This window comes from Podarcis gaigeae, assembly GCF_964106915.1.
Source record: "Podarcis gaigeae genome assembly, chromosome: 7".
NCBI lineage: Eukaryota > Metazoa > Chordata > Lepidosauria > Squamata > Lacertidae > Podarcis > Podarcis gaigeae.
This window is the reverse complement of record NC_139683.1, coordinates 65,580,792-65,608,746: the sequence shown is the minus strand read 5'-3', so window position 1 is coordinate 65,608,746 and position 27,955 is coordinate 65,580,792. Positions and strand designations below refer to the sequence as shown.

The 27,955-nt window shown below is 45.0% G+C and overlaps 1 protein-coding gene across 2 annotated transcripts; it reads right to left on the bottom strand.

Annotated features, from left to right (window-relative positions):
* Nucleotides 1-4: 4 nt before the first annotated feature.
* IRF4 (interferon regulatory factor 4) lies at nucleotides 5-27,955 on the bottom strand. 2 transcript variants are annotated; one of them, XM_083747356.1, is made up of 9 exons: nucleotides 27,828-27,955; nucleotides 20,507-20,780; nucleotides 15,622-15,808; nucleotides 15,108-15,196; nucleotides 13,566-13,707; nucleotides 9,851-9,958; nucleotides 8,054-8,407; nucleotides 6,435-6,547; nucleotides 5-3,896 (listed from the first exon to the last, which is right to left on the bottom strand). In XM_083747356.1, exons 2-9 carry the CDS (start codon nucleotides 20,738-20,740, stop codon nucleotides 3,753-3,755), a joined length of 1,371 nt encoding a protein of 456 aa, XP_083603482.1. In that variant the 5' UTR covers nucleotides 20,741-20,780; nucleotides 27,828-27,955; the 3' UTR covers nucleotides 5-3,752. The 2 variants fall into 2 exon arrangements, with proteins under 2 accessions (XP_083603482.1, XP_083603481.1); XM_083747355.1 differs by lacking the exon at nucleotides 27,828-27,955 and having other exon boundaries at nucleotides 9,851-9,961; nucleotides 20,507-20,853.

Here is a 27,955-nt window from a genome sequence, read left to right as displayed (position 1 = left end):
AGACTAAAAATTCATCACTTTATTTTACAATATTACATTTCAAACAATGTCTCAAAAATCCAGCTTTCTTTTTTCACAATTATTAGTACATTTATAGCTCTGTTCTGCTACTAGCCAATACAGTGGTACCTCGGTTTACGAACTTAATCCATTCCGGAAGTCCGTTCTTAAAGCGAAACTGTTTTTAAACTGAGGCGCGCTTTCCCTAATGAGGCCTCCTGCCGCCAGAGCCCTTCCACTGTTCAGATTCCAAGATAAAAGTTCTCAAACCAAGACACTATTTCCGGTTTTGCAGAGTTTGTAAACCAAATCGTTCTTAAACCGGACTGTTCTTAAACCAAGGTACCACTGTATTCATAATCAACTTGATCCAGTATTTCTATCTGTTCTATTATAACCTTCCTCGGCAGCTCCTGCAGAAACTAGACAAAAATAAAAGCTTGAAACTAAATACTCTGAGCACACCTGTGATCCCAAATACTTAAAAGGAAGTTTCGTTTAAGAGCTATGGAACTTGCTTAAAAAAGAAATGTGGTTAGAAATTGTAAACACTGCACCTCAAAACAATACAGAAGGCATGATCCAACAAAACCCAAATAATTTTGAGATTTAAGCTTTTGCTTAAGGGCAAACTCAACATTACACAGAAAGGTCTGTTACATCAGCCTGACCTCTTTTAATTGGCAAGCAACTTCAAATTGATGAGCAGATTTTGAACCGAGGGTGGGTGAATGGAAACAGAGCTTCTCATCCCTTTTTTTGACATCACTTTTTCTGCTCAAAATTCCTTCTCCCCAGTGGCTTTTCTCCCCAATGTGTTTCCACATAGAAGCAGGGCACATATGTGGAAGAGTGTGGGTAGGGCAGTTGGAAAAGGGTGGTTTTGAACAAAATAGTAAGCAGAAAATGGATTCCTTGGCTCAAAACTGCAGTCTTCCAAAGTTCATTTGTATTTATATACAAACAAATATTGCAGCCCATTGAAATAATACAGGCATCACTTTTCTGGATTCTGGAACACAGCTATTTGCATATATCACATTTGCCAAAGCCATTTCCAACTGTGGTTTCCGTACCTTTCCCCAAAAAGTATTGGCAATCCTAAAACAAATTGCTAACGTTGAGCTTCCTTCCAATGCTAAAAATACCCCATAAGATAAGACACTGCAAAAACTCAATTTGCATAAATGAATCAGTAGGAAAAAAGCACTCCCTTCTGCCTTGGATATTCAAAACACAATTTGGTTCTTGGTAACCTTTGCAACTCCTTATAGTGAAGACTAGGCTGTATACAGAAATATCTTGGAAATCCAAATTACTGCTCATTCTTCCCATAGCTCAGGCCTGAGTTCCTATGTCTGTAAAAGTCATTTGAAAGATGTACTGGACAGCAAACTGAACGCTACTAGTTCAGTTGGCCATCTTTCCCATTTTTAAAAAGAACCCTCTTAAAAAACAGCAGGAGTGTCCATTCAGTTGAAAGTTGGCTCAGTTCCTTATTTGTAGGAGAAAAAACGCACACACAAAATGCTCATGCTATGGAAACCTGTATGCCACCTTAGATAAAAGTGTTCGAATCCAGTCTGAAGTAGTTCACAGCACGCACCAGCATTTTCCATTTATATATACATTTATTCCACAGTTGCCACTGAAGTGCTTTTTGTACCACTTGGAAATATCTTCCATTCAAATCAATAGGACTGTCCTCCAAGTAATGAATTATGAACCAGTGTGCTATAAACATAGATCTCACACGGCCTTGTTTGAGAAAAAGATGTAGTCACCAAGCCTTTGAAAACTAAACACAAGCCGCATTTCATAACTGGAATTCAGAAATAACATTTCTTTATACAACCAACAAAATAAAGGGGAGGGGGTTGCAAGCAAAAAAAAAAAAAAGGTCTGTTACACATGAGAGAGAGAAAAAGAGAGAGAGAATGTGCTTGTTCGCTGAATGGATCAACACCACAAATGTATATGCCTGAATATAACCAAACAGCTATGCAGCGCCTATCAATTTTTCAAGCTGAATAAGATTACAGTAATAGTACAGTCATACGCATGTTTACTCAGAAGTAAGTCCCGCAATGTCAATGGACCCAACTCTGTAGTAAGCATAGTAAGGATTGCAGCCTAAATACATCAGGAAAAAATGTGCCAGGTGACGGGACTAGCTATTTAGGAGAAGAAAATGGATATTATATCCCAAGGCATCATGCATCTTTAAGATGTATAAATTCGGGGTGTGGGGGGGTTAAAACATGGGTCTTCTGCCAATTGTATAAAAATATACAATTTGTCCCTGATTAGAAATTCAAGTAGAACACATTTTTAATTTTAATACTTCAATGCAGGAAAAAACACACACCTACAAATAGTTTTTAAGGAAGGAAGGGATCTTGATGACTATTTCCTATGATTCATTAGAATATGCTGCTTTGATACCGACATGTCTGATCAAGCAAATAACCAATAACCTGAAATTTCAGTCCTTCCTTTACTTTTAAAATTAAAATAGTGATGGAAAGAAAAACAACATGGAGGTAAGGGTGGGAAGTCAAAACATTAAGGAAATGTGTGTTGATTTGTGTTTTTTGTGTTTTGTTTTTTGAAATTCAATAAATTTTAATATTAAAAAAGGAAATCACTTGTGGCCACTTAGTTACTTATGTAACCGGAGCACTTAACTCTGTCCTGAATGAGTACCAACGTCTGTCAACATTATCACTCAGAAGAAATAATTCTGACAATAAAGTCAATTGTGAATTTGTCCAAAAACTGTTTTGAGTGCTTAGATGGCTCAAATTAAACTATAGTGCGCTTGTGAGTTCACAATCGGTTTGTATATAGATTTACACTGATTCATCTTAAATCCTGTGCAAACACGTGTTTCACTCTTTGGTAATTGTTTTTTAAAATGCCTGAGGCTGCAGGACTATACATACGTACCCTGGGAGCAAGTACTACTGAACTCTCAGTAGGCATGTATAAGATTGCACAGCAAATCCAGCAGTTACTGGAAAGAAGCTTTGACTGCTTACTAAGCATTAAATGAGCTTTATGAAAATGACATATAATGGCATAAATAACATAGCATGATAATAAAACATTTATCCTAGGAATAATCCTGATGCAGAGTGTGTTGCACATGTCCATTTTTCAAAAGAGCGCCAATATACATTTTTTAAAAATGTGAAAAAATGTCAGAAATTATAGTTCTTAAAAAAAACCAACCATACACCTGTACATTGCAACTTTCTTTAAAGACTATATAGATGTTTTTGAAATAGTATACTTATAAAAATTACAGAATAATTCCATTTCATTGAATAATGTGCTTTTGAGTACCCCTTTATATCTTAAGTAAGCTGCTGCTTCGGTCTAGGAATTCTTGCCCTGAGATGTCTAATCAAATAAATAATTAAGAGTCTGAAATAAGTTCAAGTCATCTATAAGACACTGCCTCCCTTTAAGAAAATGTAAACATAGGAAGTATTTTGTCAGTTTCCACCGCTAACCCCAGTGTTAGAATCTGAGGTACAGCAATCCAAAAAAAGGAGGGAGGAGAGCATATGTCCATTGTAATATATTTTTAGGCTTGACCGCAACCATTCTTTGAACTTAATTGTTGTTGTTGTTCATTTCCCAGGGGAAATCCAAGCATTTACTTATAACACGTAGCTGTGAACCAACGATTCTTGCATTAGGCATAACATCCAACACGATGCTTCAAGGCACCGATTTTCACATGCTTATTCTGGAACAGAGGAATGATGGAGAGCTCGATGGTAGTCTTCTGAACTGGTGACTTGTTCTGGTATATCATAGCCTCTTAGAAAAGGTCCGGTGTTTTGCTGTGCAAAGTAGTATAGCTGCCTTGCAAACATGGGCTCAACCTTAACAGATAGAAAGGTTAATGGGACACATAGCCAGATGGTCTGATTCATTCATATTGAATATATATATATTAATCATAACAAGTCAACGGAGTTCCACATTAGAAAGCATTTCATTTGTGTTCTATCTAGTTTTGTCAATTCCAATGGACTTGCTGAAGATACTGAAGTTTATCAGCACATGCTTCTTTCCAGTAGCAATCATATACAGTGGTACCTCGGGTTACATACGCTTCAGTGTCCTTACAGCTAACGCCTTTCATCCTCCTTTATTTAGGGCTATTTAGCCTATAATTCACAAAGGTGTTAAGCCAGAACATCAGTGCAGCAGTCTCCTAAATGACTTAATTAGGTTGTGAATCAGGTTGTTAATTATAAACAACTGTATATCCAGAAGAATTAGCTGCACAAGATCACATTATTTGACCAAGGTAATCTTGGAGAAATAAGATAATCTATGTTTTGAGCTTCAGCGTAAGTTGTTTCGAAGTACACGTAATACCTGCAATTTTCATATGAGTTACAGTGGTACCTTGGGTTACAGACGCTTCAGGTTACAGACACTTCAGGTTACAGACGCTTCAGGTTACAGACTCTGCTAACCCAGAAATAGTACCTCAGGTTAAGAACTTTGCCTCAGGATGAGAACAGAAATTGTACGACGGCGGCAGCGGGAGGCCCCATTAGCTAAAGTGGTGCTTCAGGTTAAGAACAGTTTCAGGTTAAGAACGGACCTCCGGAACGAATTAAGTATGTAACCAGAGGTACCACTGTACATACATACTAGGAACAAGGCCCACAGAAATCAGCAGGACTTGTTTCTAAGAAACAGGCATGGCGCTGTTCAGCATTCTACTACAGTTTCATGTACACAGAAGCCTATACACATGTGCAAGTGCAGGCTTCAGAACATACCAGGTCTGAGATCCTTTATGTGTCTTGGACTAACATTGACCTGAAACATCTACTGCCTACAGTGAACGACGACAAAAATATATTTTCCCTTGCTGAAAATGGTCTTTCTAAAAGTATGGAGCTCCTGCAGAGCCCTGGAGATAGCAAAAACTCCACACAGGCATACAAAGGTAGTGGTAGGGGTGTTTGAAATGTTATTCCTCTTCACTATGTGAATTGCCTACTTGATCAGTTGCAATAAGAGCTAAATCTTCCTTACATTGTCAACTTTTACAGTTGATAGTTGCAGCAGAAATTGTAAAAAAGAGAGAGAAAAGACCCGCAACCAAACATAGGGTGGTATATGCTTAAATCTACGAGTAAAATTATTTCTACCCACAATGGGATTTCCCCACTCCTTCCCCTGCACATGCCCTGCACCCCCCCCCAAATCTGCTCCAGAGAGAACAGATTTAGGGGGCAAAGGGGGGAGGATGGGGGGAGTCCCGTTGTGCAGGCAGAAGTAAATCCACTCATGCAAGGAGTCACTCAGCGCTACATTGACACACAGCTTTCAGGACAAAGTTACAGTGGTACCTCGGGTTAAGAACATAATTCGTTCTGGAGGTCTGTTCTTAACCTGAAACTGTTCTTAAACTGAGGTACCACTTTAGCTAATGGGGCCTCCCACTGCCGCCGTGCAATTTCTGTTCCCATCCTGAAGCAAAGTTCTTAACCTGAGGTACTATTTCTGGGTTAGCGGAGTCTGTAACCTGAAGCGTCTGTAACCTGAAGCACCTGTAACCCAAAGTACCACTGTAACTCATATGAAAATTGCAGGTATTACGTGTACTTCGAAACAACTTACGCTGAAGCTCAAAACATAGATTATCTTATTTCTCCAAGATTACCTTGGTCAAATAATGTGATCTTGTGCAGCTAATTCTTCTGCTGAGTGTTTATTAGTATTGTTTATAATAGAATGCACAATTAACAACCTGATTCACAACCTAATTAAGCCATTTAGGAGACTGGTGCACTGATGTTCTGGCTTAACAGCTTTGTGAATTATAGGCTAAATAGCTCTAAATAAAGGAGGACGAAAGGTGTTAGCTGTAAGGACACAGAATGCATGGAGCACTTGGTAAGTGGGAGGAGGGAATCACTATGGAAGTAAGGGGTGAGATTTCCACTCAACCACTTTGCTCAAAGCATCATTTATTACAGCTTTGTAGAATGCTATAAAAACAGCAACATGGCACAAACAATTGGTGGTAAGCCAGAAAGCCCCCTTTTTATAGTTCATGTCTAGTTTATTTAGCGGTATTGAAATAAACTGTGATTTCCAATTTCAGAATATTTGAATTATTGTAACGTTTGGCTTAAATCAGAAGTGTAATCACAGATGTGAATCAATCAGAAACTGGTGTTGCATATTTCCAGGCGATTATCATACTTAAGGAAGTTTCAGTTATACCGTACTGCCTAGCTGTAAGAGTGGTGATTTACATTTCATTTCAATGCTATTTTTCAACTTTATTAGAATATATTGGATTACCTTAATTCACTTTAAGCATTCACCTTACCCCCTTTAATATATTTGCATGCCCCTAGTTTCAAGCAAATCAAATTGTTTATACTTACATGGGCTGTAATTTGTTTTCTTTGCCTTTGTGGATCTGGAAACTCTTCACCGAAACACAACACAATCTGGAATCTAGGCAACGGCCGCCCATGGTGGGCAAATACTTGTAATTCTGGAAAGCCAACAGAAAATACTCAAGCTATTATGTAGGACTAAACTTCAGAGCTATGGCAGAAAAACAAATATCATGGAAAATCAGCCTATATTACTGATCAAAAGATTCTGTGGCAATGAGGATGGCAAAAGACCTAACAAAATCTAGAATCCAAATCAGTACATATCTGCAACATCCTACCCAGCAATGTTAAAAATTGTAAACTTCCCTGGTTTTCCAGCTTTCTGATCAGCTACATAAGCGTAACAAAATTTCTCTCAATTTAGCAGGACATTACTGTTTCCAGTTTATTGAGTGCTTCCAGGTATGCTACGGTTTTCTGTATTTACCCTCAAGCTGGGATAAACCAGAACTGGCTAGCTTTCAGCAAAGACCCCAGATTTTAGAGGAGAACCTCTAAAATATGTATGGAGAAGACACAAGTCTCCCACATGCCTTTAGCGGAGTTACAATTTATTATTTTTTCACTCAAAATTGTATAACTGGGAGTTTATGGGGATTTTATAATAAGGACAACTGGAATCCAAAAAGGCAAATCTATAAAATGGTGCTTCCATTAAAAAAACACCCCACTAAATAATCTGTTTAAAATACTACACTTTCAAATTTGCTGGAGATAAGAAATGTTCATTTCAGTCCAGTTGTTTCTATATCCAGTCCACATATCACAGTCTCTAATTAAGCAGATGTGTTTATATTAGCCCATTTGATCTCACCGAAGTAAAACCTGAAGCTGCACAATCTTATATCAATGTTATTTTCATTGCAAAACAGCCAGTGTTGTTCATACCAAAAGTTACACATTACTGTATAACTGTGTTAGCACCCTGGACACCAAAGACTAAAGGAGCATTTAAAAACGCAGATAAGAAAAGGAAAAAAAACCTTCAGAAATGTTACACCAAAAAAAATGTGTGTGAGGAGCATTATTAGCCAACAGTAAGACAACTGGTGAGTTGACATTATATTTCTCAAGTGAAGGCTAATTAGAATTTTTTAACAAATTAGGTAATATTTCAGCTCATGCTATGGTGCTGGAGAAGACTCTTGAGAGTCCCATGGACTGCAAGATGATCAAACACATCCATTCTTATGGAAATCAGCCCTGAGTGCTCACTGGAAGGACAGATCCTGAAGCTGAGGCTCCAATACTTTGGCACCTCATGAGAAGAGAAGACTCCCTGGAAAAGACCCTGATGTTGGGAAAGATGGAGGGCACAAGGAGAAGGGGACAACAAAGGACGAGATGGTTGGACAGTGTTCTCAAAGCTACAAACATGAGTCTGACTAAACTGCGGGAGGCAGTGGAAGACAGGAGTGCCTGGCGTGCTCTGGTCCATGGGGTCACGAAGAGTCGGACACGACTAAATGACTAAACAACAACAACATGGTCAAATAGAGGGAATGTGCATCCAACCCCTTCTGAAACCCACTGCTATGACAAATGAAGAAGCTCGCATCACACAACCTACAAGGATGCATTTATGACTGTAACATACATACCTGACAAAAACTGCTGAGTATCAAAAAGTTTGCATGTCTGCTCCCTTTCCAATTTGTTAGGCCTGTCGTTGCAAAATGCCAGAGGACCATCCCAATAGATCCTGCTTTGGCAAAGTCTCTTAGCATAGAGTCCGTCAGGTGTCATCCAGAGTATTACTCCCCTTTCCAGGTGGCTTAAGGATTTTTCAGTTATTTTCCTCTGGTTGTGATCTTCTGGATAAGGGAAAAGAACTTGGTCCAGCCCGCTGACCTCATAACTTTGGCCATGAGATATTCTGCACCCCTCAGGACTTGAAGTAGTGACTTCTTTCACAAGAGTTTCGTGGTAATATAGACAGATGTGCAATCGACAATCTGAAAGCATATTTATGCAAAATTGTTGTTAACCGTTGGACACCAGACAATGGCATGTCATGTAACGTCTACGAGGAAGCTAAGAAGCATTGAGGTTGAGTTACACATAGCATCTCAGAGGTGTGGCTTCAAACCACTTTTCAGTGGCAGACTTTGAACCTGAGAATGCATATGCAATTTTAAAACCACTTGCTAGGAAATTAAGCACAGTGGGACTTAAACATGTGTAAGATTGTGCCACACGGCAGATTAGCTGGGGAAATGCTGGTTGTGAGGGTATTGGCATAGTGATTCCTATGATTCACTGAGTTGAGCTATGCAGTAGCCTTGCTTGTTGGCCAAGTCAAATTGCAGGCTACTTGATAACTGACAGGTAGCTGTTCCATGGGGGTTTTTTTGGTGGTGGAGCATTGGAACAAGTAATAAATATGGCTGCTGTGCTGTAGGTACGTGCAGCAAGAGCTATAGTTAGTGAAATCAGCCACCCTTACACCAAGATAACACATCTACAAACACGCCACTAAAAATAACTTTGTGCAAATGCTTAAGCGGTACGGAATTCTTGTCAACATGTTGCTTAAGCGGTACGGAATTCTTGTCAACATGTACATTAATGGGAATTGACTAGTAGTTGTGCATGAACATCAGTCATAATGTACACTCACATGACAGCATGGAGAATGTTTACCAAACAATCAACAGGGAATGTTACAGCCGACAGAGTCGTTGCCAAATGATTTTTGGGGAAATTAACTGATCAGTTGTACTTTAATGCCTGGTTGATGTGCAACACCTCCACATATGTTTCAATGATCACCTGGGCAATCCACATAGTCCCCGACAGGATAATTTTGTTTATTTAAATATTTATATGCAGCTCTTCAGTGGGACTTCCATAGCAGTTTTCAAAAATAATATAAAATATTTAACAACCAACTAAAGAGAGGAAAATATATTCAAGTGTCTGTGATAATCCTTTGCTTAACACTGAAAGGATAACACGGTTGGTGCTAGACAGGTCATCCTTGGGAGAGAACTCCACAGATAGGAACTTCTATTGAGGAGGAGCTCTCTCTGGTTGCCTCCTGTTTTGACTGGCCAATAAACATACCACCTAATTGACTTTGGCCACCATTTTCCAACATCATTTGGAACCCACGCACATTCACTAGGCACTGCACAAAATTCCTTGTTCATGTTGTCTGTGAACATTCTCCACACTTCATATATTTGTGCACAACCGACATTAATGCACACCCTGTATTCACCTTACATTTTTTAAAACCAAATCAGAGAACCAAACATTGATGGAAATTTCACAGTTATCCTCTCATTTGAGCTCACGGGGAAAGGGTGTGTGTGTGTGTGAAACTTATCTGGAAAGTTATGAGAGGGCTCTCATGAATTCAATGTTACTTGCCAGTTGTTGAATTATTTATATACCTGACAATGGAAGAGCTTCACCAGACCTTATGCTCGGCTCTATTGGGATCCCAGGAGTCTGTGCCTCGGGTGGCGCACAAGCGTAAAAGGTCCCAGTTACCTGACAACCTGCTTTCACAAACAAAAAGTTTCTGTTCACAAACTATGTTGCCAAGTGGTCCAAAATCCATTGAAGGCTTTCTCCCTCCAGTCTGAGAAATTCACCTTCCATTTCGACCTGAACACGTTTTGTTTGTTTGTTTATATGCTGTCTTTCAGCATATAAACAGGTAGTTTATGAAAACCTTGGCAGATGCTTCCCTTCTCCTGGACTCTGGATGTTTCGGCTGAGTTTGGAGGGCCTTGTGCTGGCTGCAGAGATGGATCCCTTGGTGCTTCTGTACTTCCTCACACTAAGTGGTACCTCATGGATGCTTTAAACTAGCGGTTCTCAATCTGTGGATCCCCAGATGTTGTTGGACTACAACTCCCATCACCCCTGAGCTCTGGCCTTGCTAGCTAGGGGTGATGGGAGTTGTAGTTCAACAACATCTGGGGACCCACAGGTTGAGAAAGGCTGCTTTAAACCATTGTATGACTCCAGAAGGGGCATGGCACTGGGATTGACTTCAAGGGCTTATTTTCTAGTAAATGTGTTCAGTATTTCGCTCCTCCAAGGTGCTCAAAGTGGCACATGTGGTTCTATCCATTTTATTATCATAAAAACCTCATGGGGCAGTAGTGCCAACTTGGGACCCAGACTGTGGGTGCCCAGCGCATGCATGCTGTGACATCATAATGTGACGCTGTGATGCCGTACCGCAATGCAATGTTATGGCGCATGTGCGTTCTGCTGCCGCAGTGGCGACTGGACCAGGGCTTGCACCTTTGTCGCAGGGCCTCTATTGGGGCCTGCTGCAACAGTAGTCGCACTGTGGAAGCAGAGCACAGGGCCAGTCGCTGCTGCAGTGCCACAGCACCAGAGGCAAGGCAGCAGGCGGCATGGGGCAGAGGCTGGGCACCCACAGCACAAAAAAAAAAATTGTGGGTGTCTAGGCCCCAGTGGCCCCCTGGAATTGGCAGGACTGCTATGAGGCAGGCCAAGCTGGGAGATAGTGACTGGTCCAACGTCACCCAGTAAATTTTCTGGTACAATGGGAATTTGAACCTGGGTCACTCTGATCCTAGTTCAGCCCTCTAATTACTACATCGCACAGGCTTGTAGCCTTAGAGTGAAGGCAGATTTAACATTTATACAGCACTGGGAGCAGTATGGAATGCTTTCACTAGATTGCATCCAAATCTACCGTATTTTTCGCTCTATAAGATGCACTTTTACCCTCCTAAAAAGTAAGGGGAAATGTGTGTGCGTCTTATGGAGCGAATGCAGGCTGTGCGGCTATCCCAGAAGCCGGAACAGTGAGAGGGATCGCTGTGCAGCACTCCCTCTTGCTGTTCTAGCTTCTGGCTTAGCCCCTCAGTCCCTTCCCCCACCTCCCGGAAAAGCCCACAAGAGCCGTGCTCCCTTTAAAGAGCCACGCGGAGCATGTATGCGGCTCTTGGGGGCTTTTTCCCTAGGAGGGAGAAGAGCAGTCCATCAGTGACAGGCTGCCTTTCTCCCTCCTCGGGGAAAAGCCTGCAATTGCCACACACATGCTCCACGTGGCTCGTGAAAGGGAGCGCTGAGCAGAGCCTGGGATGCATACAGGCTCTGCTCAGCGCTCCCTTTAAAGAATTCCCCCCCTTGCATTCCCCCTCTAAAAACTAGGTGTGTCTTATGGTCAGGTGCATCTTATGGGGCGAAAAATACGGTACTTGCCCCTCTCAGGCTAAGCGCTTGAAAAAGAAAAAGAAAAGCAAGAATGCCCAGTTGTACAAGTTTAAAACTAAAACCTACTTTGCATAGGATCAGCTGGCTTTGTGATGTCACAGAGCTAGGAAACCCTCAAGGCAATCGGCTTTAATGATTCATGGTAATGATCGAAAGAGATGCAAAAGCATCTAAGTGATAAACTCTCCCACAGAAATCAATAGGACTTAGAGAAGTGGTTGACTTGGGGGTGTATCATCGTGCCTTAAATATCTGTTCATTTATAATGTATCTTTGTATTGTGTTGAAATCAGCCAGATTCACTCATGGGCTAGTAGGTGCAAGAGGGAAGCCAACAATTAATAAAGCAATATGCTTTTATTTGACAGGCTTCACTGAACACATTCCATGTTTATGAAGCTCTTGGAGCAGCGATTGCCAATTTTGGAAACCTGAGTAATAGGCATTGGCACCACACTGCAACCACACAGGCAGCTGGCATAGTTCATTTGGTACAGCATGAAACTCTTAATAAAAGGGCCATGGGTTCGAGCCTGACGCTGGGCAAAAGATTCCAGCATTGCAGGGAGTTGAACTAGAGGACCCTCACGGTCCCTTCCAGCTCCACAGTTCTATGATTCTATGCACACCCCATAGCCATGCAAATATACATGCCCCACAACCATCCATTCACAACCCCATCTGCCCTCCAACACTTTGGCTTGGAACAGTGTTTCATCCTTTTTTCAAGCTTAATTTGTTTTTGGGAAGGGGAGGGGTGTCATCTTCCTGGAGAGTGCGGCTGAGCAGGAACTGGTTAACCCACTCCAGGAAGTTATCTCTCTCTCTCTCTCTCTCTCTCTCACACACACACACACACATACACACACACACACACACACACACACACACACACACAGAGGCAATTAAGCTTAGGGAAAGCCTTCTATTATAGTACTTTATTTTATTTTTAAAAAAACTAATTGCAGGAGGGGGAGGGGGATTTTTTTGGGTTGCAACAGGAAGGAAAGAAGTCTTCTTTCAGGCCTGACTACAACGGGTGTGGTGTGAGGAGGGGTTACTGTGGCCACCAGGAAAAGCTTCGGCAGGCACGTGTGTGCTTGCATGTGCCATGTTGGTGACCCCACTATGTAGAAGAGGGGTGCCAACCTGGCTAAAATACTGGAGGATACAGTACATAATTGATCACATGATGTGGTGCACACACGCCATTTGAATGGCAATGCCCATGAAATCTGGAGGGCCCTGGCCTCCTGAAATATTTTATTTTGGGGAGTCAAAAAGACCTCAGCCCCTAGGGGTTGGCTCTTATGCTGCAGAATAACATCAGTTTTGTCAACACTGAAAAGCTTTCATTATGTGCACCATCAGAAATAGGCCCATTTGACTTACCTACTTTGCCTCGTCCGTTATTCTGAATCTTCAAAGTAAAACCACTCCACACCCCTGTGGAGATTGCACCGTTTTCTTATACTGAGTGCTCATTGTAATGGAACCTTAGAACATGCTCCAAAGTTAACCCTTCTGCAAGTCCAATTGATTTCAGTGAGAGGGAGCTTGCATGTGCTTGCCTATCCCTTAAAGGTTTTAAAGTGCTTACTTTTGGCTGCCTGATCTCATTCATACCATTGTACTTTCTTCTAACAGTGGAATGCATATATAGAGTTTTCCCACTTTCCAAGGCTTCCCCATTCATTTCAACGAAGAGGGGATGTTTACATACACAAAGTGCTGGATATACTGAGCAGTGTCTTCTAATTAAATGAATGAGGAAATCCACTTTACTCAGGAGCACCTTGTTCACAACCCCATGGACACAGCCACTGGGTCAGGAACCACAACTTCTTTCACCATTTAAATAACCACCAGATACAGCTCTGTCTAAAAACACAGGAATCTTCTTACCGTTCTGACATGCTGGGCTTTGCCAATGGTGGTTGCGAGCTGCAAAAGGAACACTTGCACACTGGTAGGAGATATCGGGGTGTGACTGCTCTGGCATATAGTCCCTCCAATTACGGTCATGAGACACCATGTAGCTTGGCACCTGCATGTTTAACGAAATATTACATAATGTGGTGTTGTTTTTTAATGCATTTTTTAAAAAAGGTTTTCCATCGCAGTTCTAAGAAGGAGAAAGAAAACACATCAGCAAAGTATGTCAATTCACAATGCCATTTGCAAAAAGCAGGTATGTGTGGCCAAAAAAAATAACAAAAGAGGATGAGAGAGGCATTGACAGATCTTATACGGCATGCAAGTCAGGCAAACAGCTCTGAGTAGGGGTCCAAGATCTCAGAATAGTTGTGATCCTTACAACTTCAGACAAAAGTAATGTTCTCATATGCTGCAGGAGAAGAAAGGTCCTCTGACCAATGAGCTCTCAAAGCAGCTGTGTGGTCCTTCCAGTGCTGTCAAACCAGTTACTTAGCCATGAATAAAGTGTGTAGGGTCAGGCTATGGTGTCCCACACATCACATAATGGTTTTAAGGTAAAGGGACCCCTGACTGTTAGGTCCAGTCGCAGACGACTCTGGGGTAGTAGCGCTCATCTCGCTTTACTGGCCGAGAGAGATGGCGTACAGCTTCCGGGTCATGTGGCCAGCATGACTAAGCCGCTTCTGGTGAACCAGAGCAGCACATGGAAACGTCATTTACCTTCCCGCCGGAGCGATACCTATTTATCTACTTGCACTTTGATGTGCTTTCAAACTGCTAGGTTGGCAGGAGCAGGGACCGAGCAACGGGATGTCACCCTGTCACGGGGATTCAATCCACCAACCTTCTGATCAGCAAACCCTTGGCTCTGTGGTTTAACCCACAGCGCCACCCGTGTCCCCATATAATGGTTTTAGTTATAGTCAATTGCAGACAGAATCTTCAGCTTTCCCACCCGGACTACATCCCATCCTCAAAATGTCCAAACACAAAATGCTCTCCAGAGTCTTGCACAGTGTTCTCTCCAAAACCTGCTACCAGAGATTATTTGAGTACAGGTGCCAGGGGGTAGAACATGGGACTCTATGCACACCAAAGATGTTTCACCACCGATCCTTAGGTTCGCCCCTGCAAATAATGAAGATACAGCACCCAAGGTCCCCTTGGAAGAGGAAGCGCACACAAAACTGATGCATTGGTGCAAAGCCAGCATTGTTAATTAAATTTTTTAAAATGACATTTACAGGGGGGTGTAAATATTTGAAATTTATGAAGATGAATACTTGGACTGCAAATGATGAAACATATATGAAATGTAACAAGAGCTAATAGTATGGATTCAACAACAAAAAAAGGATCACAGAAACACCTATGAACTCTTTGAGAACATTCTTTAAGTTGTAGTTGTACTCTTTGCTACTCTTTTTCAATCTCACACTAGATCAAGGAATGAAATAGCAATGGTATCAGTACATCTTCATCATTTGACATCAAAGCTCAAATACATACCTGAGGTGGTAGTGCAGAGTAAGACGAGTTCATGGTGTAAGTATTATTCATAATCATTTGGGGATCTTCCATGCTAAGCTGTTTTGCTCCTGTGTATATAAAACAGGGAGATTTACGCATGCGTATCTTGAAGAACCTTGTGAGAAAAGTAGCTTGCACATTAAAAATGACATTGTTATTGCTTCAGTCTACTTCATAGCCACGAAGTTTGTTGGTACGCTTTACAGATAGGGAATAAATCTAGAAATCTGTCACTGGAAAACTTTATCAGGATAAAAGACAACATACATGCAAATCACCCGAATTGTATAATTTATTTGCTTACAGAATCAGGCAGAACTGCATCAGTTATTTGAACCCCTAGGTGCTTCTATTGTAAACCTATATAAACAAGCATTAGATTTTTAATTCACCAAACTTCATTGCTTAAAGTAATTATAGCGCTGTTGTATATCCCCACCCTACCCCAGCACCATCTCAATAAATGGGATTGTTTTGTATAATGCAAGCTTACCTTTCTTTGCTCCTTCTGGTACTATTCTGTACACTTTATAGGGGTCTGATATGTCCAGCTGGCTCCTTTCAACGAGCTCTTCAAAGTCATTGCTCTTGTTCAAAGCACACCGCAGTCTTGTTTTCCAGGTGGGGGGATCTGGCTTATCGATGCCTTCTCTGAACTTCCCTTTAAACAGAGCCCAAGCCTGGAAATATTGACGGTGGTTAACATCTTGTTTTTAAAAACTCCTTTAAACATACCTATACTCAACAATATAAATGGCACACTGCGTGTGTTCATTGTGGAAGTTCTCTGATGGGACTATCACTAGCTTTCCCCCTGCCACTATAGGATTTTCACTTCCCTAGTCATAGTTCAGATACAAACCAAAGTGCACAGTGCAATTTTTCAGGACCCAGCGGAGAAGACTGCAGTAAAAGAACTAGATGTCGTTCTAGATTCATAGTAGATACTTCAGTTCTACAGGAAGTATATAGACCCTGTGCCATTCGCAAAGGCTCTGTGCTATTTAATTCACTGCAAAACAGCATGGAGTAGCCACAACATGTTTTATTTCTTCACTTATGAATTAGACAGTTTCTATCCTGCCATTCCTCCAGTATGGAGCACAGGGCAGCTTAGAACAATAGTGCATAAAATGTGTGTGTGTGTGTAATTTTTATATGATAAAAATGCAATCCATTGAAGGATCTGTAATGCTGCATCACAATTCTGAATTTGCATGAAGTCATGGTGGGATAGCTTGGAGGGACACTGAGAGGGGGGAAAGCAATTTTAAACAGTGGCATTGTATAAGGATACTTTGGAATATTTGAGGAATCCGGGTCCTTTGTCTCTCTTGCCTGATGCAGCTGAGGAATGGAAGACGGAGAAGTTTGAATACAGCATGAAAGGAGAAACACTGAAAGTAAGGAAAGGTGGGAGCTTTAAACAACAGCAGATGTTTCAGTAAAGCATGGATGGAGGAATACTGAGAGGAACAAAGTAGTGATTTTAAAGAAAGGCAAAAGCAGAGCAAGCAGGTGGGGGAGGAAGACAATGTGAGGGAGGAAGTAGTAGAAGAAAAAGAGAAGAGTTTAAGGAAAAGACAAACCCTTTGGGAGAACTATTAGATTATAATTAAACGAGTGGATATAAGATTGTAAACAAGATGATAATTTGCTTGAAAAAACTTTTTAACAATGTAAGTGGGAGCAGGAGACATGAGGAAGTCCAAACAAGTTATGAAATTTTGTGTATGATATAAGCAATGTTGTTTGTTATTTATGCTTTTTTCTTATAAAAATCTTAATAAATATTTATATAAAAAAGAAATGAAAAAGAGAAGAGTTTGGATTTGATATCCCGCTTTATCACTACCCTAAGGAGTCTCACAGCGGCTAACATTCTCCTTTCCCTTCCTCCCCCACAACAAACACTCTGTGAGGTGAGTGGGGCTGAGAGACTTCAGAGAAGTGTGACTAGCCCAAGGTCACCCAGCACCTGCATGTGGAGGAGCGGAGACGCAAACCCGGTTCCCCAGATTACGAGACTACCACTCTTAACCACTACACCACACTGGCATTTTAAAGCAATATTTGAGTACAGTAATAAGGGAATTTGGAAAGGCTCTGTTGTGTTTTCTTTTTGCTGTTATCTTTTGTGTTGTACCCATCTCTGCTATTTCTTCTTGTTAAAATTTGTTTGTTTTTTTAAAAAAATACCCTCACTGTTACTCCATCCCTGCTTTACTGTTGTTGTTTAAAATCACCATTTTCCTCTCAGTTTTTATAGACTCCCCACTTTACTCAAACTTCTGCCACTGTTTAAAACAGCCACTTTTTCCCCTTTCAGTGTATCTCCCTTCTTGCTGTACTCAAACTTCTCCCTCTTCCATTCTTCAGCTGCTTCATGTGAGAGAAAGAAAGAACACAGAGCCCTGTGCAAAGCGAGTGTAGAATAGGAGAGAGGAAGCGTGAAAATGGAGTGCTCTGTGCGCAAGGAAGAGTTGAGAAAAGTAAGGAGGGTGGTGGCAGGGAAAAGGAAGTAAAGGTGATAGCTGGGTTGCAGATGGAGGGTACGAGAGGCATGGGAATGGGGTTGAAGATGTAAGTACGGTCATTAAAAGTCTGCAGAATAGGAGGCGGTAGCTTCGTAACTGGGCAGAAGACGAAAAGGGTGCTTAGTAGTTGCAATGTGTGGGAGGAGGATACAGAATGTTACCATGCAAGTGGTTTGTGTGCAAGAGGAGCGTGTTACACAAAAGGAAGGGGAGGTGAAGGCATGGGGAGAAGGTGAAAATGGGTGCAAAGCGGGACTTCAGAATAGAAGACAGAAGTGAGTTTGGGAAGGTGAAAAAGTGAGCATGATGTGAGAAGCTCAAAGAGGTTAATGAGGGAATGGCAGGCAGTTTGCAAGTGGAGAAAGCAGGGGTGCAGCATTATAATACAGTGGTACCTCGGGTTAAGTACTTAATTGGTTCCAGAGGTCCGTTCTTAACCTGAAACTGTTCTTAACCTGAAGCACCACTTTAGCTACTGGGGCCTCCTGCTGCTACCGCACCGCCGGAGCACAATTTCTGTTCTTATCCTGAAGCAAAGTAGTCCTGAAGCACTATTTCTGGGTTAGCGGAGTCTGTAACCTGAAGCGTATGTAACCTGAAGTGTATGTAACCTGAGGTACCACTGTACATATATAAATCAGGCTGCAGTTAACCACCTATAAGCCTTCCTGTTTTTATTTGTGTATTTATTAATACATTTTTATCCCGCCTTGTTTCTCCAAGGAGCTCAAGGACACAGTCCTCCCCGTCTCTGTATTATCTTCACAACTACCCTGTGAGGTAGGTTGGACGGAGAGAGTGTGATTGGCCCAAAGTCGCCCAGTTAAGTTTCAGGCCTGAGCAGAGATGCAAACCCGTGTCTAGTCCAGCGCTCTAACCACTATACCACACTGCCTCTCAGAAAGATGTCAGAGATTCTATGCAGACAGAAGGAATGGCGGATTTTTTTAGGACCTTAGGTATTTTAACCAAAGTCAGACTCATTGGTCCATCTGTTGTCTCCCCCAGCCCTACTTTGAGGTGTCAGAGATCAAACCGGGGACCTTCTGCATGCAAAGTAGATGCTTTACCACTCAGCTACGGTCTCTCTGACTATATATAAAATAATAATGCAGCTATGGCGGCAAATGCGGTCCCAGCTTCTTCTAGTCTTCTCATTCTATGTGGCTCAGAGTTCAATAAGAGCCCTGCTTGCAGACAGCACAGGATGGGAGCAAGGATATAAAGCCACTCAATCTTTCATAATTGGGATGTGGAATCTGTGACCCTTTGGGTGTGCTGTACTCCAGTTGCCATCAGACCTAGTCAGCATACCGTGGTACCTCGGGTTAAGCACTTAATTCATTCTGGAGGTCCGTTATTAACCTGAAACTGTTCTTAACCAGAGGTACCACTTTAGCTAATGGGGCCTCCCACTGCCGCCGTGCGATTTCTGTTCTCATCCTGAAGCAAAGTTCTTAACCTGAGGTACTATTTCTGGGTTAGCGGAGTCTGTAACCTGAAGCGTCTGTAACCCGAGGTACCACTGTATTCAGGAATTCTGAACTCTTGTTTCGTATCATGCTGAGGTGGAAATAACTTCTGCCAAGTCCAGTCTAGTCACTGGAATCTGCCGGTAGCTAAAAGGTAAAAACTATTTTCAAGTCAAGAGGTGGCTTTTTAAAAAGCCAAGTCACAGTATGAGTTCAGTACACGAAGCTAAGAAAGCCATACGAACATTTAACATTAAGGCTGAGTAATCAAGGAGGCAAGGCGTTGCTTGTAGATTCAACCAGTAGCGTAAATGGTTCCTTTTTAAAATGAGTTACTATTAACAGTAATTAGCTACATTCATTTTAGCAGAAATGGAAGAGTGTTGCTCCAGGTAATGCTATTCAATAACAATCAACTGGAAGGAGTTTTAGAAAGGAAGTCTTGCTAAACAGTTATTATGGTGCTTGCTGAAGTTTAATGACAAAGGCTGCAATCCTGTTCAAAATTGTACACAAGTTCCATTGATACAGAATGCAAGTTTGTGCAACTCGGAGCATCATTGCAGCCATAAAGAGTCACGCCTTGGGGTAGTTAATCAAATAAGGAAGAGGGAATCGTGGAACATGGAAGGACTCTTTCAAGTGTGACAGGAAAGCAGCTTGGCTGGCAGTTTAATTCAGAAGCATCTAGGATGCTAGCTGGGTAGAAAAGATAATTCCGTCATTGATTGGTGATCATTTGATTTCTCTCTTAAAGTCGGAGAAAAGAAGTGCCCTAAAATAAAATGACCCTCCTAATTCCATTGTCCAGCAATTCTAATAGGGGAAGTCCAATCTACCTCTTGGTTTCTTCAGTCTACACACAGTTTAGGGAACATCAAGTATTTCTTTAACTAGTCACAGTAGAGCCTCTACTGCTAGGGAAAATGTACTTTCACTTGTTACAGGCTATAGGTTACAGAAGGACCCTGTGCCTTTGTGGAATTTGCCAGTGAGGCTGAAAGTGGACAGAGGGTGGAGTTGGACCAATGAGATCTAGGTTCATATCCCAGATCAGCCAGGAAGTTCACTGAGTGGCCTCAGTCAAACCTGTCTTCCAGTCCGATCTACCTTGCAGACTGTTGACAAGATAAAATAGCCAATTCCATGTACGTTACCCAGTGGTCCTAACTGCACCTGACCCTAAATCTGGAACCAGTTCCACTTAAAAGCACGGGCCATTTCCAAGTAAATGCACACTTTGCTTCTAATGGGAGACTGGAGCCAAACTTGCGCAAGGAAATGCAAACAGCCCCTTTGCCTCTGGCTGAGATCCAAGCCACTGGATCGCGAAATCTGGCGCGCGCCTGAACTGGGGCCAACCCCTTACCTTGAAAAGAGCGGCGTCCTCCTCTCGGTTGTAGTCCTGCTTGCCCGCGTGCTTCCAGGGGATGCGGAAGATGCTCTTCTCGTCGTTCTCCCACACCAGGCCTGGGTACTTGCCGCTGTCAATCTGCTCGATCAGCCACTGGCGGAGTTTCCCGTTGCCGCAGCTCACCGAGCTCATCCCGCCGCCGCCGCCTTCGCTGGTGCTGTGGATGCCGCGCTCGCCCTCCAGGTTCATGCCACGCGCCCAGCCGACGTCGCCCGCTCCGGCGCCTCCCCTGCCGACAGGAGGGAGAAGGGTCACGTGCCACGCGCCAGACACACGCGCGCGCGCGCTTCAGCGCCTCTGGGCTCTCCTTTCTCTCTAGCCCACAGAACGCGCCATTCCGCAAGTTTAGCGGGAGAAGCGCGAACTTCTTCTCCACACCCACCTTTTACTAGCGGGCAAGCGAAGGTCGGGGGCGCCGATGTCCACCACGGCTGGCTCCCAAGCACCCACCTAATTTCCCATGAAGGGGCCGGGCAACCACAAATTTCGGTGCCAGGACCACCATGCACACTTCACGGCGTCCACGGTCGCGGGGTCAAATTATCACTGCTGGTATCCAGAGTGAGAGAGAGAGAGAGACCCGTTCGCGAGGAAGCAGAGAGACCGTTCGCTCGTTTGGCGCCAACGCAGAGTAGCCCCTGCCTATGCCGCGTCTTCCTCACGCGCACCTCCTCTCCTCGCAAACACCTCAGAGTGGCCCCTGAGGAGAGCCACAAAATGGTGTCGCCCTCCCCGCCAGGGAAGAAGGACAAGGGGCATAGAAGGGGTGTCTGCTGCCCCTGAGGAACCTGCCGGCCGAAGCCGTCGCCTCACCTTCGCGTTTTTCCACCCCTCCCCTTCCGCCCTCCTGGTCACACTTCGCCCTGACCGGCTCTTCCTCGGAGCACACGCCGAATTATCTTTCTGTGTGTGCCTGCTTCGTTTTGTGCACTCCTCCCCCCTCAGAGCCGTCTTTGGTGGTGTTTTTCCCCTGACAGGCAACCCACATGGCCCAAAGCCGCGCCTCACCCAGCTCCCACTTCCCTGTCGCCTTCCCTCTCCTGCAGACGCTCATCCGTTCCCGCTTCCTTCCTCTATTCTGGGCTTCCTCGCGGCTGGCACGAGCTGGACCTCTCCTCATACTCACAGAAGCCCCTTCCACTCTCTCCCCGGCCGCCGTCCTTCTCTCTCTCGCTCGCTCCCTCCTTCCTCTCTCTGTTCAAACCCCCCGCCAAGGCCTTTCCCCCTTTGCTTTCCCACCCACGCCGCGGACTCTCCGCAGGAAACTCCTCACAGTCGCTCGCCAACGCGGCTGGCCCTGTTACCGTCATTCCCGCCCTCGCGCCCCGGCCCAGAGAAGGCCGAGAGGGGACTGGGCTCCGAGCAGCCGCTTCGCCCTCGTGACACATTTCCTCTCATCCGCCCAAGAAGCGCTGCCTCACAAACCCGCGGCCGCCCCGGCTCGGCGGGACTCCCGCCCGCGCGGCACGAGGGGCGCCCGCCGATCCAGAACGCGGGGGATGGCGCTGCGCCAGTGGCCAGACGCGCCGCCTCCGCCGCGGCTCTTGAGCGCGTTTTCTCGGGCCAGTCCTAGGAAAAGGTGCCCCGGCGAGGATCGCGGCGTGCGTTGGCGCAGCTGCGCTCAAACAGTACTATTTGGCCCCGCGCCGACTTGGAAGCAGTCAAACGCTTATATATAAAACACTCAGCGCTATGCTCTGGGCTCCCACGGGGTGCGAGGCCACTGGCGCCCCCTTGGGGGCGCGATTTCCGAGTAAACGTGCATAGGATCGGCCTGCTCCAGCCCAATCCTGCGCCTATTTATTCGGCAGTAAGTGGCGCGCAGGGTTTGTTTGAGCAGCTCCCTAGTAAATGTGTGTAGGATCGCAGCCTGCGAGTCAGTGTCTTCGAGTTTCGCGGGCACAGCTGTCAACTTTTCCCTTTTCTTGCGAGGAATCCTATTCGGAATAAGGGAATTTCCCTTAAAAAAGGGGGAAAGTTGACAGCTCTGTTCGCGGGGCTTCCGAGTAAACCTAGAATCCAAGAGTTGGAAGGGACCTTGAGGATCATCTAGTCCAACCCCCTGCGATCTAGTCCAACCCCCAGCTGTCCCTTACCCGCGATCTTGGTATGATCAGCACCATGCTCTAACCAAACGGAGCTACCCAGTGGTAAGAGGATCGCGCGGCTAGGCTGCTACTGCCGGACATCTTCCAGCCACGCTGAAAATCGATGGGAGTTGTTTCGACATTGAAATACATTGTGGGTGGTATGTAACCAAGTCAAGGCAGGATCTGCGGAAATTCTGGTGCTGCGATTGAAGACATCAAGCCTTTGCTACTGCCCTTAAGCAACGAGGTCTTCCCGCCCCAAAGCAGGTTTTCGCCCATAGAGATCAACGGTAAGCAAGCACACCTGCACAAATTCTACATTAACGAATATCCCAAAGGGCGATTACCGAAGCAAAGCCTTGTCGGGGCAGAGAAGGTGCTTTGAAAAGCCACACATGCACATCTCCCCCTCCCAAAAAAAAACACAACAAGACGATCGGTATGTATATAAACATTATTTACACCAAAACACAAGCATACTTACTGAACCACGAAGGTAAGCACTATAAATAAACGCTGCGCACACCGCAGTGCTTACGTGTGGGCCGCAGGAGACTTAAGGCGCAACCCCAGACTCACTTTCAGTGCCATTGGACTCAATGGGGCTTCCTTCTGGAACTGCACTGCTGGTGGAGGGTGCAATGCCTTACAGAGATCGGCGGCTACATTTAATGATCTACATCCAAATAAATATTATTACCAACGGGTGGGTGCTGCCTTCCTATAGGGAAGCAGAGGTGGTTGAAGTTTAAAAAGGGAATATAGACTGTATAGTAAAAGTGAATGTATTATATTAAGTAGAGGCATTCATTGAATTGGAATAAATGGGTAATCATAGACCCCCGGCGGAGGCAGGATTGCATTTGCTTGCATCCATCACTTGCTCTCGCTTTCCCTTCACTCTTGTCCTCCCCCCCCCCCCCCCGTCGAAATTTCGACGGGAAGCTCCCGGCAAAGCGCCTGGACAGGGGTTCATGCCCTTCTATAAACTAAAATCTCGTAGGCTGAAATGAATGTGAGCTGCAGGGCTAGTTATGCGCTAAGTATCATCTGGTCTCCCGCTTCTTCCATTCGCCAGGACCTTTTCCCGGGAGACCTGGCTCTTGCTGCGCCCCCCACCCCACCCCCAAAACAAGAATCACCTTCTCTTCATCCCTGCATTGCAGGGGGGGCTAGATGGCCTTTGAGTTCCCTTCCAACTCTTCCATGATTCTATGAACTGTTTGCTTTCCCTCTCCAAACGGTGGCCATTCCCACGAGATGACCGAGACCCGCATATACTTTCTCCCTCCCTCGCATCCTTCCTTGAGCTTTGCACAACCCACATTCTGCTTTCAGAGAACCTGAGCCCCCAAATTCGGGGGGGGGGTGTCTTTCCTTTTTCTGTCCTCCTCTTCAAAGTTGGCCAAAAAAAAAAAAGTTGTTGAAATTCAACAGCTGCCTCGGTTGGTCTCAGAATATACTTTGGTTCTCTTGTGCTGTGGGCAAAGTTTGTGCTGGACCTGAAGTCCTAGTCAAGCCTTAAACTGCTCCCGTTCCGCTTTCAACCTTAGAATCACAGAATTGTAGAGCTGGGGACCCCAGAGAGATATCTAGTCCAGCCCCTTGCAAATGCAGGAATCTTTCCGAACTCGAACCCACGACCCTGAGATGGAGAGTTCGGTGCTCTAACGACTGAGCTGTCTCAGTCACTTCTGTTGCTTGTTCTGCCGTGGCCCAGGAGGCTGCGGTCTACATGGCTGCCTCCTGCGAACCAACACACCCAACACACCTTTTTAATATGTTTCTCAGAAGACTTGGGGGGGGGGGGGTCAGTCGACTGCACCCATTCGTTAGGCATAGAGTAGAACCTGAGAGTAAGCCGTGCGGGATCAGACCCAAAGTCGGCACGGTATCCTGCCTCCCACAACAGCTATCCACACACTTACAGGAAGCACAAAAGGAAGGCATGAATGCAACGAGGAAAGGGCCATAGATCAGTGGAAGTGTGCGCAGAATCACAGAATTGTAGAGTTGGAAGGGACCTCGGGGTCATCTAGTCCAACCCCCCAGGAATGCATGATTACCAGTTCGAATCCCCTGGTAAGATGCAAAAGAACCCCGCCTAAAACAATGAGGAGGGGAGGAGCGATCTACCTCCGGTTGGTAGAGCATTGAGACTCTTCATCTCAGGGATCGTGGGTTTGAGCCCCACTCGGGGTGAAATGTGCCTGCATTGCAACGGGTTGGACTAGATGATCCTCGCTCGGGGTCCCTCCCAACGCTGCAATCCTGAGATTATGTGACTTGTGCTATTGGGAGCTGGAGTCCAGCAAGATCCGGATCGTGCCCCAGTGAGTTAGATGGGCTACTGCTCTGACTCGGTATAAGCCAACTTCCTAGAAACCTCCCCTGCTGCTCGCCCTCTTGCAGCCAGATACACTGCCTCTGATCCCGGAGGCTCTATCTAGCTTTAGGAGAGGGTAGCTAAATGAGTACCTGCCTTCCTGCCTTCATATCACCGTAACATACATTGCCTATAGGTTCTCCCAGCAATGGCTTCAGTTACCTTCCTCTAGGGTTCATCCACCCCACATGGCAGCTCACCTGTGCTCTCTGTGCGAATGGGTCTGGGGGCTGTAGGGACACCGCCCCTTCTAACAAATTTCCCCCTTTTCCAGCTGTGCGAGAACCCTACCGATGTCTTAATCATCTGAAGCAATCAAGAGAAATATAGATATATCTGAATACTATTTACCCACCCACCACTGCTGCTAATCTAAAGAGCATGATTAGCTTAATAGGAGAGTAAATAGGAAGGTCCTCAAAGTTTAGGTTACCAGGGTCTTAAATGCAGAGTCTGGGAATCAAAGGATAGTTCTGGAATCACTTGATCTCCATTAAGATCGGGCAGCAGAGTCGAAGTCTGTCCTAGCAGAGACAAAAACCTCCTAGCACCTCCGAGGTGAGCTCTTAGGATGAAGGGAGGTATATAAATTTAATAAATAAAAACAAAATAATTTTTAGAATTTGTCCTCGTGAGTTTTCCTGGGCCAGAAAGCAGCTCTGGTCCAGGGAAGCTCGCGATGACCAATCACACTTGTTCCCATCTAATGCATCACCAAGTTGATTTTTTTAAAAAAGCGCTTCCTAAAGACTGCAGCATCAGAAGAGAAACTGTCCCCTACAGACACCAGTAGCAGGCTTTTCCTTACGGAATTGGTCTAAACTTGCAGCAAGCTTTGGGGGAGCACATCATTTTCCTTTCCCGTCCGGTTGGAGAGCTCTGTGCGGTTCGAAAACTTGCTTAATATAATAGAGCCAACTCTATATGCTAAAGGGATTTTTAGATCCATGCGGCTGCGCCGGAGACCAAACCTGCGGAAACTAAAACTGCAGAACTGAACATACTTGCAAGGCGGTAAGTCCCACTGAACTCAGTGTGGCTCACTCTGGAGTAAACATGCTTAGGGGCAGTGTCAACGTGCAGGCGTATTTATTCTGAAGTAAAACCCCTCTGTGCTTGGTGGGGCTTACTTTCGAGTAAGTGCGCGCTGGGCTACAGTCGTGAAGTGGAATCCTCTGCACATTATGCACTGCTGGGAAGGGTAAATGGGTGTTACTCCTTCGTGTGTTTAGGATTGTAATCTTAGCTGCTCCCTCTTTCTAAGTGAAGTGTATAGCTAGGGTCAGAGGAAAGAGTATCTTTGCAGAATATTTGCACAAACAGGGCTGAAGTCTCCTAGCTGAAGTCTGCGGGGGCGCTTCCAGACGGTCGCTATTTTCGGGTGGGACTCGATCACATCCTGGCAAAGTCAGCTTACAGGGCATTTTTCGGGGTAAGGAAAGAGGCAGCCAAATGCGCTGGACAGTAACAATTGTTATACGACGGAACGTCGTATAACCTCCCCGTCGATCAATCGGAATGGACTAGGCTCGATAACCCGAGCCTCGCGAAAGAACGTGGCTCTCGGGTTGCGCTCAGAAATAAAAGAAATATCACCCGGAGCTTTAACTTCTGCAGCCTGCAGCAGTTGTGGGGTGAGAAACCTCGCTTAGGCAGGCCATAACCGAAAGGACTAGGAATCGGGTGGGTAGTAATTTGCTTCCCAAAAACTTCGCTCGCCTCCCTCCTTTTTACAGAACAGACCAAAAAGAAAGAGGGAAACGACAGGCCAGGAGCCACATCTTTAACCACCTTTCTTCCTGTCTCGGCACAGAAGAAGTCTCAGCCACGTGATTCGGCATCACCTCTTCTTGGGCCAGGATCAGACCCATATCTCTCTCCCGCACCTGCCCGCCACGCCACGCGGTCTCCCCGGAGTACTACGAAATGCACTTCATTCATAAAAGACGACGAACGCGATCTCGACTAGCAGAGATAAGGGAAGCGGAGCGGAGCCGCCGGAAGGGGTAGAAAAGCGATTCAACTTGCAAAAAGGGCTGCGAGAGGGAGAGGAGACGATGCTTTAGAACAAGCTCTGGAAGAGGATCCACAGGCCAGTTAAGCCCTCACACCTCCGAGATGAACTCGAGAGGCGGGGGTGGGGATTGCTTGGCAAATGGTCCGTATCCTGAACCCGTCGCTATATGGCCTTCCGATCATCACCTATGGCTGCAATAATCTTATCCAGATGGAGAGAAGTCCTACGGGATTCAAGGGGGCGAGGGCAGGACTGCGCTTTGCAGCCACGCACTGGTACCCATAGCTCAGTTGGTGGAGCACCAGACTCTTTAGGGTCGTGGGTTCGAGCCTCAACTTGGGTAGAAGGTTCCTGCGTTGCAGGGCAGGGTTTAGACTAGTTGACTCTGGTCTCTTTTAACTCTACGATTCTATGAATTCGTTCCCGGTTTACTCTCGTCACCACCGCGGCTGCCCGCGTTAAAGAGTCGACTGGCTTAAGATCACCAGGAGGGCTCGGAATTCGAACTCGGCTCCCTCAAGTCCAAACTCCAGGACTTCTTTGCTTTGCTTTGCCTCGCTCTCCGATGAGTCAACTCAGTTTTAACACAGGCTGAGGGTCCCCATGTGCCAGATCTATAGCGCACCTGAAGGCGGTCAAAAAGACCTCACTCCAGAGCGGGATGTCTGGAGCACGTTTACTCCGAATTAAGTCCCATTGGACACGGAACTGGCTCCCTCTCCATCATCAACTGTCCCCGCCCGCCACCCCCTGAATGAAAAGAGGGCGCTTTGGCAAACTTACCTCTCTCTCTCTCTCTTTCCTCCCTTGCGGAGGGCGAGCGCAGAGCCTTTACTCCAAATGATTTTGGAGACGTGGAGAGGGTGGGGGGGGGGAGCGAGAGAGAAATCAGATTTCAAACCGGAATAAAC

Bases quoted from the DNA above. Each gene is read 5' to 3' on its own strand.
- IRF4 (XM_083747355.1), bottom strand. From the start codon at position 20,740: ATGAACCTGGAGGGCGAGCGCGGCATCCACAGCACCAGCGAAGGCGGC. The intron at 15,809-20,506 runs GTAAGGGGTTGG...CAATATTTCCAG, and splicing joins AGGACGCCGCTCTTTTCAAG to GCTTGGGCTCTGTTTAAAGG. The intron at 3,897-6,434 runs GTAAGTATAAAC...CTATCTGTTAAG, and splicing joins GAAAACAAATTACAGCCCAT to GTTGAGCCCATGTTTGCAAG.